Here is a 17,344-nt window from a genome sequence, read left to right on the forward strand (position 1 = left end):
CTCATGGGATCACCTTCTCAAGGGCAATTAGAGATGGGCAAAAAATGCTGTCCTAGCCAGCAATGCCCACATCCCATGAATGAATAAATAAGAAAGTGGGAGTATTCTCAAGATTGTTGGATGCAACTAATGGGGTGCTTGCTGCAAGGATCAGTGCTTGGACTTCAGCTATAGCAAACTGCATTTATGTCTTAAATCAGGAGACCAAGTGTAATTTACCCAAATTTACTGACAATATAAAGTAAGATGAGAAAACAAGATTTGAAGGGGATACAAAGAAGCTGCAAAGTGACATAGACCGACTAAGGGATTACATTGCAGTACACAGAATGTACTACAAAGAAACAGGCCATTCGGCCCAACTAATTTGTGTTGGTATTTATACTACGGACAAGTCTTCTCCCCATTCCATCTACCTCATCTCAGCCTTTCTGCATATCTTTCTATCCCCTTTTCTTCATGAACTCATGTAGTTTTCTTCTGGAAGAAGCCAAGCTATTTATTGCAGCCCCTTCCTATGACTGGGTGAGAAGGTGGGATATGGAATATAATGTTGGACAGTGCAAAAGTATCACTTCGTTAGGAAAAGCAGGATTTAAAAAAAGACGTGAGATTAGCAAATGTTCGTATGAGGGAGGTTTAGGTATCCTTGTACACAAATCACAGAATGTTAACATGCAGATACAGCAAACATTCAGGGAGGCAAACTGTATGTTCGTCTTTATCACCAAGGGGCTCAGAGTACAAGAGCAAGGTAGTTAAGCTGTAATTTAAGGGAACGGTAACATACTGGTTGTTACTGGAACTAGTAATTCAGAGAGCTGGACCAATGATCCAGAGACAAGAGTTCAAAATCCAACAAGGCAGCTGAGGAATTTGAATTCAGTTAATAAATCTGGAATAAAAACTAGGATCAGTAATGGTGTCTGTGCAACTACCAGATTGTTGCAAGAACAGCTCTTGCCAGCTAATGTCCTTTAGGGAAAGAAATCTGCTGTCCTAGCCTATGTGTGACTCCAGACCCACAGCAATGTGCTTGACCTTTAACCGCTACACCATTTCAAAGGCAAGTTAAGAGCAAATAGGGATGGGGCAAGAAGTGCTGGCCTTGGCAGTGAAACATACATCTGGTGAATGATTTTTTTTTAAAAATCTGTATATGTTATATAGAAATAATATAGATATAGGAAGGATATACTTCCCATAGAGGAGGTTCAACAAAGGTCCTGGAATGAGAAGACTGAACTATGAGGATACATTGAGTAGAAATGTGCCTATATTCTCTGGAGTTTAGGGGAATGTGGAATTATCTCATTGAAAAGAATAACTCTTAAGAGGGCTTGACAGGGTACATGCTGAGAGTTTGCTCCCCTCGTTGGAGAGTCGAAAATTAGGGGGTGTAGTCTCAGGATAATAGATCGGTGATTTAGGACTGAGTGTTCACTTTGAGGGTTAAGACTCTTTGGAATACTCTACCCAGGAGATTGGTGGATGGCCGGTCGTTGAGAACATCCATGACTGAGAATGATAAGATTCTTGGGAACCAAGGGATATGGAGGTAGGATGGGAAAGTTAAATTGACGTAAACATTAACCCATGATCTTTTTAAATAAAGCAGCAAGCTCAAGAGCTGCATGGCCTACTCCTGTTCCTATTTCGTATGTTTTTTTTGTGAATGGTGGGGCAAGCAAAACAGTTTTCAGTGGGAGAGCATTTGGGGAATAGTGATCATAATAGGTTTAGAACAATTATAGAAAGGGACAAAGAATCATGAAACTTAAAAATAATAAACTGGAGGAGGGCAAATTTCAATGAGCTGAATAGGGATTGGGCCCAGGTGTATTGAAAAATTGATTGGCAGAACAGTAATTGAACACTGGGAGGCCTTCAAAGAGCAGAGGGTTCAGGTAGAGAGTAGGCACATTCCCACAAGGGTGATAGAAGAGCATCCAAAGCCAGAGCTCCCTGGCTGACAAAAGATTAAAATAAAACAGTAAAAGGAGATTTATAACAAATCTGTGCTTCATAATACTGGAGAGAACTAAGCTGAATACAAAGTACAGAAGAGATTAAAAAAGGAAATAAGATGGGCAAATAGTATGAGAATAGATTAATGGTTAACATTGAAGAGAATTCGAAAGTCTTTTACAAACATTATAAATATTAAAATAGTTGTCAAAGGAAGGGTGGGGCTGATTAGGGACCAAAAAGGCAAAGATCTTTTGGAGGCACTAAATGAGAGAAGAGGATGCTGCCAAAGTAGTAGTTAAGGAGGAGGTAGTAGCAATATTGGATAAAATTGAAACAGATCAAGAGGAGCTATTTAAAAGATGGCAGTATCCAAACTAGATACTTCACCCAGTCCAGATGGGATGCATCCTCAGTTACTGAGGGAAGTAATGAAGAATTTGTTTAGGGTTTTGGCCACAATCTTCCAATTCTCCGAGTATGTAGGTGCTGCCATAGGACTCGAGGACTGCAAATGTTACATTGCTGTTCAAGTAGATAAACCCAGAAATTACAGGCCAATTAGCTAGGACAAAATAAACTGGCACTTGGAAAAGTATGGGTGCTTAAATTAGTCAGCATGGATTTGTTAAAGGCTAATCGTGTTCAACTTACTTTTTTAACCAGGAAGTTTGGTGTGGGTGATGTAGCTGATGTTTTGTATGTGCTTTCAAAAGTTGATAAAGTACCACAGATCAGACATGTTACCAAAATAAAAGCCTTTGGGATTAAAGGTACAGTGCTGCATGGATACAAAATTACCGAACGGACAGAATGCACATTGCAGTGGTGAACTGTTGATTTTCAGGCTTGAAGGAAGTATACAGTGGTGTTCCCCAGCATTTGTCATTAGGTCCACTGCTCTCTCTCTCTCTCTATATATATATATATATAATTTTTTTAAAAAATGTTTTAATTTCAATGTTTGCAGATGACATGATAATTAGAAAAATAATAAACAATGAGGAAGATAGTAAAAGACTTGAGAAGGACATAGCCTGATGAAATGGGCAGACACATGGCAGATGAAATATTACAAAGAAATCTGAAGTGATATATTTTAGTAGGAAGAATAATGAGAGACAATGTAAATTAAATGGTACAATTTTAAAGGGAGTTCAGGACCCTGGGTGCTTACGTGCACAAAGCTCCAAAGGTGGCAGGACAAGTTGAGAAGGCTGTTAAAAAGACAAGCGGGATCCTTGACTTTATGAATAGTGAAATAGAGTACAAAAGCATGGAGGTTATGCTAAATCTTTATAAAACGTGGTTAGGCCTCAGCTGAAGTAGTGTGTTCAGTTCTAGGCACATTGAAAAGGATGTCAAGGCCTTAGGGAGGGTGCAGAATAGATTTACTGGAATATCATGAGGGATGAAGTTTATGGAGAGACTATTGAAGCTGGAGTTGTCCTCCTTAAAGGGGAGGTTACGAGATTTGATAGGAATGAACGTAATCGTGAAGGATTTTGATAGAGTAAATAAGGACCAGGAAACATCAAGATTGATTTGACGAGAATGACCAGGCGATCCAGGAGCTACTAAATCGCAAGTGCAAGGCGTTCCCGAACTGGAAGCGCCACCAAAATTCGAGGGAAAGAAAGCAGATCTACAGACAAATGAAGGCCAAGGTCCAACAGAAAAACCAGTGACCTAAAGAATGGATGGTGGGTAGAGAGAGCGCAGGAAATACAGCAACTCGCCGAAAGCCACAACATGTGTGGATTCTTCAGTGCAGACAAGACTATTTATAGCCCAGCATCCAAGGACCTACTCCACTGACAGCTAAGAATGGAGTGGTGCTCATCAAAGGACAGAGACACAGTCAACACTCGTTGGAAGGAGCACTATGAGCTCAACCAAGACTCAGCTTCCAACATGAATGCCCCTGACCACATCACACAGCATCCACCACCATCTCAGCACAATCCCAGCCTGACATGAGGTTGAAATGGCCATTCGAAAGCTAAAAGCAAACAAGACTGCCGGAGCAGATGGAATCCCTGCCAAAATACTAAAATAGTGGACAAGTACTCTTGACACAAATACATGACCTCATCTGGAAAGGAGAGTATGCCAGGGGATTTCCAAGAAGCCATAATTGTGACCATCTTCAAAAAAGGAGACAAGACTGACTGCATTAACTATCGAGGAGTATCTCTGCTGCACGTCACAGGGAAGGTCACTGTAAGAGTCCTCCTCACTTGCCTTTGCCCTGTGGTTGAAGAGCTCCTACTGGAATTACAATGCAGATTCCATCAACAGGCACAGGGGTCATGATCTTCACAGCAAGACAAGTCCAAGAAAAATGCAAGGAACAGCAGCAATCTCTATTCATGGCTGCCTTTGATCTCACAAAGGCCTTCAACTCTATAAACTGGGAGGGACTGTGAATTGTCCTTCTCAAATTTGCCTGCCCACAGAAATTCATCACCATCCATTGCCTGCTGTAGGATGACATGCAAGCTATGATCATTACCAACAGATCTGCCACAGACCCAAACCAAGTCCAAACTGGGGTTAAGCAAGGCCGTGTCATTGCACCAAAGGTCATTTCTATCTTCCTCGCCACAACACTCCACCCCATCTCCATGAAACTCTGCCAGAATGGAGCTACTCAACAGGACAAGCGGGAACTCAGCCTATGACACCTCCATTCCAGAACCAAGATCACTTCAACCTCTGTCATCGACCTGCTGTACACTGAGGACACTTGCGTATTTGCACAGAGGCTGAGTTCTAAACTATCGTTGATGTATTCATGGAGGCATATGAGAGAAAGGGATTTAGGTTAAACATCCAGAAGACAAAAGTCCTCTACCAGCCTGCTCCTGCTGCGCAACACTACTCCCCGACTATCAAGATCCATGGTGAACCACTGGACAACAATGATAATTTCTCAAACCATGGGAGCCTCCTCTCAGTGAAGGCAGACATCAACGATAAAACATCGCCTCTAGTGTGCCAGCGCAGCCTTTGGTTGTCTGAAAAAGAGTGTTTGATGACAAAGACCTCAAACCTGGCACCGAGCTCATGGTCCACAGGGCTTTGGTGCTACTTGTCCCCTCCTGTACGCATCAGAAACATGGACAACGTACAGCAGACACCTTAAGTTCCTGGAGAAATATCACCAGTGATGACTTTGCAAAATCCTGCAAATTCAATTGCAGAATAGGCGCTTCAATAGTGTTCTCTCTCAGGGCAATATCTCCAGTATCGAAGTACTGGTTATGGTTAATCAGCTACATTGGGCAAGCCACATCATCTGCATGTCTGACACAAGATTCCCAAAACAAGCTCTCTACTTCGAGCTTTGTCACGGCAAGCAATTACCAGTGTCTGATAGGTGGATATCCATTTACAGATTCAGGCAGCAGAAGACATTGAGAATCTCAACTGTTTTATTGTTAAACTATAGTTCGGTACAAATATCAGTTTCCACTCTTCCCTTCTGGATCCTTTCCCCAACCAGAAGCTAGGTTTCTCTCCCCTCTCCCCTCCAACAGGGGGAAAACCTAGCTCTTAAGTACAGGCTTCAATGAGCATCACCTACTCTCAATTCACTCTGAGGCTTGTCCTGGTTTGCTCTTAAAGGGACCTGCATTTCTAACACTGTCAACCAGGAGGGTAAAGGCAATGTTTCTTGGACGTCCTCAAAGCCTCCCTGAAAAAATGCAACATCCCCACTGATTTGTGGGAATCTCTTGCTCGAGACCACCCAAACTGGTGAAGAAGCATCCATGAAGGTGCAAACCATTTCGAAAGTTTCCGACAAGTCCAGGTGGAGGACAAACACAAACAGCGGAAAACGTGTATCGAAATCCAAGCATCCCACCCACCTTTCTCATCAAACACTACCTGCCCAACCTATGTGCACAGATCCAGCATTGGACTTCTTAGTCACCTCAGGACCCACCTCCGAGTGGAATAAAGTCATCCTCCATCCTGAAGAAGAAACCACTTCCAGAGGAAAAAGGGTAGTAACCAAATGACACAGATTTAAGGTAATTTGCAAAAGAACCAGATGGGAGATGAGGGAAAAAAATTACATGGTGAATTTTTAATGATATGGATGTATGCCCTGAAAGGGTGGTGAAGCAGATTCAATTGTAACTTTCAAAAGTGAAATGTATAAACACTTGGGAGGGAAAATATTTACTGAGCTATGGAGAAAGAGTACAGGCTATGATACTATGGGCTTTCCAACTTACCAACTCGTATCTCCTGAGCTTGTAACAATTTGGTTGTCATCCAGGAAACGACAACATGATAAGTAGCCTGTAAAGAAAAATAAAACACAAACGTTAACAGCTAAAATAAAAGCAAAATACTGCGGATGCTGGAAATCTGAAATAAAAACAGGAAATGCTGGAAAAACTTAAGAAGAGTAATGCGGACTTGAAATATTAACTCTGTTTCTCTCTCCACAGATGCTACCAGACCTGCTCAGTTTTTCCAGCATTTCCTGTTTTTATTACAAACATTAAGGCATGCTTTCAATATCAACATTAGCATAATTGGTTCTAAAATGTCTGCAATCAAGTCCAACATTCAATTTAATACAAGTTTTCATGCAGAGCTTCTCATTCCATCAGGTCTGACCTTTCCAACTTAGCATACAACTTACATAGGAAAAGTTGGAAGCTGAGGGCAACAAATAATCACAAGTAGTTTCCAAAAAGATAAAGCTCAAATATGCAACCTCCAGAAATAAAATCAAGCCATAAACTGAATACCATTTTAACGGTTTTCATTAATTAAGTCTAACTAGCTGCAGTCCACAGATGACATTCTCACAGTTTCAAAAGAATTAGAGAGAGGGGAAATGGTAGCATAGTGGCAATATCACTGGACTGGTAATCCAGAGGCCCAGGCTCCAGGGACATGGGGCTCAAATCTCACCATGACAGCTGGTGGATTCTAAAAATTGAAATTGGAAAGTTAGCATCAGTAAATTGTTGTAAAAACCTATCAGGTTCAATAATGGCCTTCAGGGAAGGAAATCTGCCATCCTTCTAGGTCCAGACCCACAGCAATGCCCTTTGAAATGCCTCAGCAAGTCACTTAGTTCAAAAGCAAATAGGGATAGACAGCAAATGCTGGCCTTAGCCAGTGATGCTCACATCCCATGAAACAATAAAAAAAAAGAACCATAGCACGTGTCATCTACAATGGTTAATCAACACATCATTAGCTGCTTTTAATGAGTCAATTTCATATTTCTCCTGCTCTTGCAAAAAAAAACTGTCACCTTGCTAAAGAACCTCATTTTCATAACTCGTATCTTCTGGTCTCACAATCCAAGGAACACAGACACATTTACTTTGTTCAAGTGCCTCAAATCTTTGCTCCAGTGGGACCAAAATTTACACAGAATAGCACCTGAAGTCATCTTCATCATTCTTCTCTGAATCCTTTTCAATAAGTTAATGCTCTTGTAACTTTGCAAAAGTGCATCATGTTCCAGCAATATTCTAAATGTGAGGTTGCTAATGAGTCATGCAAGGTTTAAGTATCTAACAAATCAAATGAATCCAGATATCAGATTAGCCTTTACAGCTTTATATTGAAAATTGCTGATGAGTGTGACTAGTTTCTGAAATTTCACAAAAAAGATACACAACAGCACATGCAAATATAAGTTGGGTGTTTAATGATCAGATAGTACTTTTTTGTTCCCTTTTCCTCCTTTCTTGAAGACATTGATTCTATGCTTTACTGTTATTTTCACAAGAGCACTACCCGGATAGTTGGTTCAATCTTGGTATCATAACTCAGTCAGATCACATTCTTATTCAACATGCACACTTTGCAGGGAGAATCATTAAATATGGAGCAGAAAGTTGAACCTTGACCAGTTTTCCTTTTCCAAGCAGAGGCAGTAATTAGGCCAACTATAATATCTCTATTACTGCCTCAGCTACATCAAAACTAGGACCTTCATGGTTAGTATACCTTACCTACATACCACTTTAACCAACTGAGCTATTGGGGAAGTACTGAGATCAACATTTCTCACCACTTACTCCAATATTACCATACCTGTGTGACCCGGTAGTTCCCTGCTCACACGAACATTGCCCTCTCTCGTTTTCAAGCTGTATATTGAACAGATGTTGTCCAGCCCACCACAAGCAACATAGTTTCCAGATGGAGCGTATGCACAAGTCATAACCCATGATGATCGCAAAGGGATAGCATGCATCTATAGGAAAGGCAAGAAAATAACAAATGGTTACTAGGTTTACACTAATCTAGATGTAAAATTTGTAACACTGTTTTAAAACAGTAAAAGTAATTATGTTCTTACCTTGTTTGTTGTATAACTGTCCCAGATGATTAACTTTCCATCTTGAGATGCACTGACTAAAAGTCTGCAATTAAAAAAAAAAAATTTCTGCATTGAAGGAAGTCAAGGCCATGGATAGCATAAAGAAGAAATTTTACTCAAACAAGAACAGAGCTCAGAGACACTAGTTATGAGAAGAGATTAGAGAAATTGATACTCCAGCCCGACATGCCCCCAAACCCCAATCAGAACAACAAAAGAGACTTGATAAATGTTCAAAATTGAGGGACCATGATAAGGTAAATTGAGAAAACACTACTTCATTATTTGGTGGTTTGGTAACTAGAGAGCATAAATTTATTAAGAGGTTAAAGAGAATGGTCAAAAGATACATTTTAAAAAAATAAACAAGGAGGACTTTTAGAATATGGAATAGTGGGGGCAAGGGATCAAATGTGGGAAGATGTGATATATCAAAGAGTAGAGAGAAAGTAAGAGAGGAAAATAGTAATATGGGAAATGAGGGTCAGAGAATGGCAGGAAAGGACAGAGAAACAGGACTAGATGTCACAAAGGTAACAAAAAGACAAGTCTAAAGGCTCTGTATCTTTATCTGCATTCAGATAAAGTAAATGAATTGATAGCACATACTGAAGTAACTAAATATGATGTGATAGCCATTACAGTGATGTGGCTGCAGGGTGACAAGGATTGGGTCCTGAATATTGAGGGGTATATGACCTTCAAGAAGAATAGGAAGCTAGGTAAAGGTGGAGGGGGAGCACTGTTAATCAAGGATGGCATTTGTGCAATAGTTAGAGATGACCTTGGTTCAGGAGATCAGGAAGTAGAATTAGTTTGGGTGGAGATGAGGAATAGTAGGGGGGTGAAGTCACTGGTGGAAGTGGTCTACAGGCCCCACAATGTAAGACAAAGAATACAAGAAGAAATATTGGGTGCTTGTGATAAAGGGATGGCAATAATCATAGGTGACATTAATCTAAATATAAACTGGAAAAATCAGATTGGCATGGATGAGGAGTTCACAGAATGCTTTCGAGATAGTTTTTTAGAGCAGCACATTCTGGAACCAACTAGATAGCAGGTTATTATTAGACTTGGTGTTGTGTAATGTGACAGGATTAATTAATGACCTCAGGGTAAAGGCACACCTAGGTAGCAGTGACCACGGTATGAATGGGAAAAGAGTGGGTCTAAGACTAGTGTTTTAAACTTAAATAAGGGCAACTATGTGGGCATGAAGACTGAGCTGGCTGAAGTTAACTGGGATGCTTGGCTAGGGAATCAATAGAGAAGCAGTGGTAGACATTCAAGGGGATATTTTAGAATATACAGAATAAGTATATTCCTGCTATCAAAAAAAATTCTGAAGGGAGGACCCACCATTTGTGGTTCACTAAAGAAGTTAGTGAAAGCATCAACCTTAAGGAAAAAGCATAACTGCGCAAAGATGAGTGGCAGATCAGATCACTGGTCAGAATATAAAGAACAGCAGAGAATGACTAAAATGTAAATCAGGAGAAAGAAATTAGAATGAGAGGAAGCTAGTTAGAAATGTAAAAACAGATAGCAAACATTTCTACAGGTATTTAAACATGAAACAAGTAAGTAAAGTCAATTTTAGTCCTTAATAGAGTGACAATGGGAAACTAATAGGTAATAAGGAAATGGGAGATGAAATGAACAAATATTTTGCTTCTGTCTTCATGATAGTTTTTTTTGTATCCTCTTTTTAGTAATAGCTGTAAATCAGGAGGTGGGAGAGAGACTTCATGGATTTCAGCCCAGGGTCTTAAAAGAGGTGGCTAATGAGGTAGTTAATTTAATTAATTAATTGGTGTTAATTTTCCAAAATCCTAAATTCTAGGAAGGTTCCATCAGACTGGAAAGTAGCAAATATAAGCCCTCTATTCAAGAAGGGAGAGGGGCAGAAAACTGGAAATTATAAGCCAGTTAGCTTGACATCTCTCTTGGGGAAGGTGTTAGAATCAACCAGTAAGGAGATTATAGCTGTGCACTTAGAAAAACTTGAGGTAATCGGGAAGAATCAGCGTGGTTTTGTGAAAGGGAAATCATGTTTAACCAATTTATTAGAATTCTTTGAAAGAATAACGTGCTGTGGACAAAGGGAGCCAAAGGGACAAAAGGAGTAAATGTACTGTACTTAGATTTCTAGAAGGCATTTGATAAGGTGCCACATCAAAGATTACTGTGGAAAATAAAAGCTCATGGTGTGGGGGTAACATATTGGCATGGATAGAGGATTGGCTGGCTGACAGAAAACAGAGTATGCATAAATGGGTCTTTGTCTGATTGGCAGGACATGACAAGTGGAGTCCCACAGGGGTCTGGATTAGGGCCTCAACTTTTTACAATTTACTTCAATGACTTAGATGAGGGGAGGGAAGGCATGGTAGCTAAATTTGCAGATGACATAAAGATAGGTAGGAAAGTATGTTGTGAAGAAGATATAAGGAGTTTGCAGACAGATATAGATAGGTTGAATGAGTGGACAAAAATCTGGCAGGTGGAGTACAATGTGGGGAAATGTGAAGGTGTTCACTTTGGCAGAAAGAATAAAAAAGCAGAGTATTACACTTAAATGTCGATCGACTGCAGAATTCCGAGGTGTAGAGAGATCTAGGTGTTCTCGTGCATGAGTCACAAAAAGTTAGTATGCAGGTACAGCATGTAATCAAGAAGGCTAATGGAATGCTATCCTTTATTACCAGAAGAATTGAACATAAAAGTAAGGATGTTATTCTTCAGTCGTACAGAGCATTGGTGAGGCCTCATCTCGAATACTGTGTTCAGTTTTGGTCTCCTTATTTAAGGAAGGATGTAAATGCGTTGGAGGCGGTTCAGAGGAGGCTTACTAGATTGATACCTGGAATGAGTGGGTTGTCTTATGAGGATAGGTTGAACAGGCTAGGCTTGTTTCCACTGGAGTTGAGAAGAGTGAGTGATGACTTGATTGAAGTATATAAGATCCTGAAAGGTATTCACAGGTGACATAGAAAGGATGTTTCTTCTTGCGGGAGAGTCCAGAGCTAGGGGGGCAGGGTTTTAAAATTAGGGGTTGCCCTTGTAGCACAGAGGAGGAGGAGAAATCTTTTCTCTCAGAGGGTTGTGCGACTTTGGAACTCTGCCTCCGAAGGCAGTGGAAGCGGGGTCACTGAATATTTTTAAGGCAGAAGTAGATTGATTCCCTTGCTTAACAAGAATCTAAGATTACCAGGGGGTGGATGGGAATGTAGAACTCAAAACACAAACAGATCAGCCATGATCTTATTGAATGGCAGAGCAGACTTGAGGGGCTAAATGGCCTACTTCTGCTCCTATTTCCTATGTTCGTATGACATAATGTATCAGGAACAATAAAGAATGGAACCAGGTGAATAACTTCTGGAAAGAAATTGGACACAAATTTGGAAAAAGTAGAAGGGGAAATGGTGTACAGTTAGTTAATAACCCTCAGAGTATCAGTGCAGAGCGGGCTGACCTGTATTCTTATTAAAAATTCTAACATGATAAATCTACACCATTAAATTCTTGTTCCTGTCAAAATGTTTACCAACTTGAACACTTAATTGACTATAACGCCCGAAGTCTTATTTTTATTCCATGTCAGATGAGATTAACTGCATCAACTAAAAATTATCCTGATTGATCTACATCAAAATGAGCTGTAAACTATTAATTTATTCTCATCACAATATTTAGTGACTTAATGATGCCAGGATAGTGCTTTTCTAAATATGCAGGCTGTTAATAAGGACTGCTTTGAGCCATGGACTGCACTTCTGTTTATTCTTTCATGCGATGTGGCCATCTGGCAAGGCCAGCATTTGTTGCCCATCGTTAATTGATCTGAGTGGCTTGTTAGGCTATATCGGAGGGCAGTTAAGAATCAACAACCTTGCTGTGGGTCTGGAATCACACATAGGCCAGGCCAGACCTCATAAGGGGAGATTTCCTTCCCTAAAGAACATTAGTGGACAAGATGGGTTTTATTGACTACAGTTTCATAGATAGCATTTCTGAGACTAGCTTGTCACCACTGACCAATACAACGTCCATTTGGGATAATCTGTTATGACCATAATCTAATTTTTACAATTCATGGCAAAATTATGTTGCAAACGCTATAATTTCAAGACTGAGCCATATCGGTAAATACACCATCACAATAATTTCTCCAAACATTATAACTGCAAGGCATCAATAGATTAGCTCTACATATCAAACTTCAAAAGCACCAAAGCCAAGGAAGGCCTCTAGATATCAGCTATCAAAATCAAAAGAAAGGAATGCCATTAGAATTGAATGGCTTCTAGCTGAATGTAGACTAAAAATTGCTGATGGCACATTGCAAAGATCGCAATGAATACAGTAAATGTGAGTTATAATTGTAAGTTACTGTGCTAACTGATCATTAAGTCATGTGTCAATATTCAAACACTGACCTGGAGTCTGATCCCCAGTGCATGGCATAGATTTTAGCCAAATGTCCCCTCAATGTACGCCTTGTGCGCATTTGGATTCGACCGACTGAATCCAATCCAGCTGTGATCTGGAAAAAAAGATTTAGTTAGCTGTACTTCTATGAAACTGGAAAAGAACATAAAGGTAAAATACATGTGTTTTGTCCAATTTCCATTAAATGTGTTTACCTGGGCTAGGGTGGAATCACCACATGCTTTTCTTGCATCCTGCAATGACAAACAAAATTCGACTTACTATATATTTAACACAAGTAATAAATCTAATGCCAGTACTTAAGATGCCATTCAATGTCATTAGGCTTATTTTTAATAGTGATGGCTTTGTCTTTCAACTGTCCTCGTTCTGAGGGTTGGCCTCACTATGAACAATCTTTCTCCATGATTTCTACTCTCCAGTGCCCCCTCTGCCTGTCCCATTGAGAGGCCAGTCCACATTCTGATATCCATCCATGCCATCTTGGGTCTTCTCTTGTGCATGTTTTCCAGGTGTTTTACCTTGCATTACCTCTTTTTTTAAACACCCCCCTCCTGTTCGCATCACTTGTTCAAAATATGAGAGATACCTTGACATTACTGCCTCAAACAAGTTCCTCTTAACACCTTAATAGTGATAACACCATACTAATAAAATAACCTTCCTGGATTAGATAATTCATACATTCAACAGCACCTTCCAAACCCACAACCTCTACCACCTAGAAAGACAAGGGCAGCAGGCGCATGGGAACACCACCTGCTTGTTTCCCTCCAAGCCACACGCTATCCTGACTTGGAACTATACCGCCATTCGTTCACTGCTGCTGGGTCAATATCTTGTGACTCCCTCCCCAATAGCACTGTGGGTGTACCTACACAACATGGACCGCAGCAATTCAAAAAGGTGGCTTATCACCGCCTTCCCAAGGGCAATTAGGGATGGGCAATAAATGCTGGTCTAGCCAACAACAGCCACATCCCGTGAAAGAATAATTTTTAAAAAACTGACAGTCAAGGTTTAATTGTCATAGACTGCATGCCTGTGGTCAAAAATCAGTGCAAGTCTGCTGCTGTCTCTGATGTCACTCCGGGCCTCCTACTTCCTATTGTTGGTCTCCTTTTAAATGCCACAACACTGTGTGGCCGAATCTCTTACAAGATCAAGAGCTCCCGCCAGAGCAAGCAGCGATATTCAAAATCATGGCAGCAACAGAAGATAGGAATTGTGGAGCTGCATTATGCAGGAAACCAAAGGACTAAAGGAATGGGGTGTGTGGGGAGGTGTAGGAGTGGGGCAAAGAGGAGGAAGTTAATTAGAAGAAAGGACTTCTAGGCTTAGAGAACCTCTGATGGTAAGGAGGAGAAGAGAGAGAGAAACCAAAAAGATCACACCGATAGAGCAGAGAGATGGAAGCAGAATAGAAGAATCCAAAAGCTGTATTGGTAGGGACAAACCTGCTGCCCCAATTCCAACCCCATGCAGAACTTGGATGGTAGGACAACAGTGGCATTGAGAATGATCAATTACCATCAGTGATGGTAATGCCATTGAACAAGGGGCGATGGTTAGATTCTCTCTTGTTGGAGATGGTCATTGCCTGACACTTGTGTAGTGCGAATGTTACTTGCCAATTGTCAGCCCAAGCCTGGATATTGTCCAAGTCTTGCTGCCTTTGGACATGGACTGCTTCAGTATCTGAGGAGTCACGAATGGTGAACAATGTGCAATCATCAGCGAACATCCCCACTTCTGACCTTATGATGGAAGGAAGGTCATTGATGAAGCAGCTGAAGATGGTTGGGCTGAGGACACTACCCTGAGGAAGTTCTGCAGTGATATCCTGAAACTGAGGTGATTGACCTTCAACAACCACAACTATCTTCCTTTGTGCTAGGTATGACTCCAATCAGCAGAGAGCTTTCCCCCCCGATTCCCACTGACTCTAGTTTTGCTTGGGCTCCTTGATGCCACACACTGTCAAATGCTGCCTTGATGGCAAGGGCAGTCACTCTCACCTCACTTCAGGAGTCCAGCTGTTTTGTCCACGTTTAAACCAAGGCTGTAATGAGGTCAGGAGCTGAGTGGCCCTGGTGGAACCCAAAGTGGGCACGAGTGAGCAGGTTATTGCTAAGCAAGTGTCGCTTGATAGCACTGCTGATCACCCCTCCCATTAATTTATTGATGCTCGAGGGTAGACTGTTGGGGCCGTAATTGGCCGGGTTGGATTAGTGCTGCTTTTTGTGTACAGGGCATACCTGGGCAATTTTCCACATAGCCGGGTAGGTGCCAGTGTTGTAGCTGTTCTGGAACAGCTTGGCAAATTCTGGAGCACAAGTCTTCAGTATTACTGCCGGAATATTGTCAGGGCCCATAGCCTTTGTAGTATCTAGTGCTTTCAGCTGTTGCTTGATATCACGTGGAGTGGCTCGAATTGGCTGAAGACTGGCATCTGTGATGCTGGGGACCTCTAGAGGAGGCCGAGATGGATCATCCACTCGGCACTTCTGGCTGAAGATTGTAGCAAATGCTTCTGCCTTATCTTTTGCACTGATGTGTTGGGCTCCTCCATCATTGAGGATGGGGATATTTGTGGAGCCTCCTCCTCCAGTGAGTTGCTAATTGTCCACCACCATTCACGACTGGATGTGGCAGGACTGCAGTGCTTAGATCTGATCTATTGGTTGTGGGATTACTTAGCCCTGTCTATCACTTGCTGTTTATGCTGTTTGGCACACAGGTAGTCCTGTGTTATAGCTTCACCAGGTTGACACCTCATTTTTAGGTATGCCTGGTGCTGCTCCTGGCATGCCCACCTGCACTCTTCATTGAACCAGGGTTGATCCCCTGGCTTGATGGTAATGGTAGAGTGGGGGATATGCCGGACCATGAGGTTACAGATTGTGTTTGAGTACAATTCTGCTGCTGCTGCTGATGGCCCACAGCACCTCATGGATGCCCAGTCTTGAGTTGCTAGGAAACCTATCCCATTTAGCACGGTGGTAGTGCCACACAACACGATGGAGGGTATCCGCAACATGAAGCTGGGACTTCATCTCCACAATGATTGTGCGGTGGTCATTCCTACCGAAACATGGACAGATGCATCTGCAGCAAGCAGGTTGGCGAGGATGAAGTCAAGTACGTTTTTCCCTCTTGTAGGTTCCCTCACGACCTGCCGCAGGCCCAGTGTAGCAGGACAGCTTGGTCAGTAGTTGTGCTATCGAGCCATTCTTGGTGGTGGCCATTGAAGCCTCCCACCGAGAGGACAATCTGCACCCTTGCCACCCTCAGTGCTTCCTCCAAGTGGTGTTCAATATGGAGGAGCACTGATTCATCAGCTGAGGGAGGGCGGAACGTGGTAATCAGCAGATGGTTTTCTTGCCCATGTTTGATGCCATGAGATTTCATGGGGTCCGGAGTCGATGTTGAGGACTCCCAGGGCAACTCCCTCCCAATTGTATACCACTGTGCCGCCACCTCTGCGGATGGTGACGGTGGTGTCTGGAACATTATCTATAAGGTATGATTCCACGAGGATGACTAGCCCGTGAGACAGCTCTCCTAATTTTGGCACTAGCCCCCAGATGTTAGTAAGGAGGACTCTGCAGGGTTGATAGGGCTGAGGTTGCTGTTGCCGTTTCTGGTGCCTAGGTCGATGCCAGGTGGTCCATCTGGTTTCATTCCTTTTTTGTGACTTTGTAGCGGTTTGTTACAACTGAGGGACTTGATGAATTTCAGAAGGCATTTAAGAGTCAACCACATTGCTGAGAGTCTGGAGTCACATGTAGGCCAGACCATAAGCCCCACATATTTCCTTCCCTAAAGGACACTAGTGAACCAGATGGGCTTTTACAACAATCGACAACGGTTTCGTGGTCATCATTAGACTTTTAATTTCAGATTTTTATTGAATTCAAATTCCACCATCTGCTGTGGCGGGATTCGAACCCAGGTCCCCAGAGCATCTCTGGATCACTAGTCCAGCAACAATACCACTACGCCATCGCATCCCCCCAATGACATTACCATCACTGAATCCCCCATTATCAACATCCTGGGGGTTACCATTGACCAGAAACGGAACTGGACTAGCCAAATAAATACTGTGGCTACAAGAGCAGGTCAGAGACTAGGAATAGTACGACGAGTAACCCACCTCCTGACTCTCCAAAGCCTGTCCACCATCTACAAGGCACAAATCAGGAGTGTGATAGAATACTCCCCACTTGCCTGGATGAGTGCAGCTCCCACAACACTGAAGAAGCTTGACACCATCCAAGACAAAGCAGCCTGCTTTACTGGCACCACATTCACAAATATTCACTCCCTCCACCACCAACGCACAGTAGCAGCAGTGTGTACCATCTACAAGATGTACTGCAGGAATTCACCAAGGCTCTTTCGACAGCACCTCCCAAACCCACGACCACTACCCTCTAGAAGGACAAGGGCAGCAGATAGATGGGAACACCACCACGTAGAAGTTTCCCTCCAAGTCACTCATCATCCTGATTTGAAAATGTATTGCCATTCCTTCACTGTTGCTAG

The 17,344-nt window shown here is 42.1% G+C and overlaps 1 protein-coding gene across 2 annotated transcripts in view; it reads right to left on the reverse strand.

Moving 5' to 3' along the window:
- LOC144693800 (guanine nucleotide-binding protein subunit beta-4) overlaps positions 1-17,344 on the reverse strand; it is a 74,953-nt gene that overhangs the window by 10,206 nt on the left and 47,403 nt on the right. For both annotated transcript variants that reach the window (XM_078563849.1, XM_078563848.1), the window contains exons 3-7: positions 12,988-13,026; positions 12,781-12,887; positions 8,315-8,378; positions 8,047-8,209; positions 6,216-6,282 (exon numbers count right to left, since the gene is read on the reverse strand). In XM_078563849.1, coding sequence (XP_078419975.1) covers positions 6,216-6,282; positions 8,047-8,209; positions 8,315-8,378; positions 12,781-12,887; positions 12,988-13,026 — 440 coding nt within the window. The remainder of the gene's footprint in view (positions 1-6,215; positions 6,283-8,046; positions 8,210-8,314; positions 8,379-12,780; positions 12,888-12,987; positions 13,027-17,344) is intronic.

The sequence above is a fragment of the Cetorhinus maximus genome, chromosome 19 (assembly GCF_964194155.1).
Source record: "Cetorhinus maximus chromosome 19, sCetMax3.hap1.1, whole genome shotgun sequence".
NCBI lineage: Eukaryota > Metazoa > Chordata > Chondrichthyes > Lamniformes > Cetorhinidae > Cetorhinus > Cetorhinus maximus.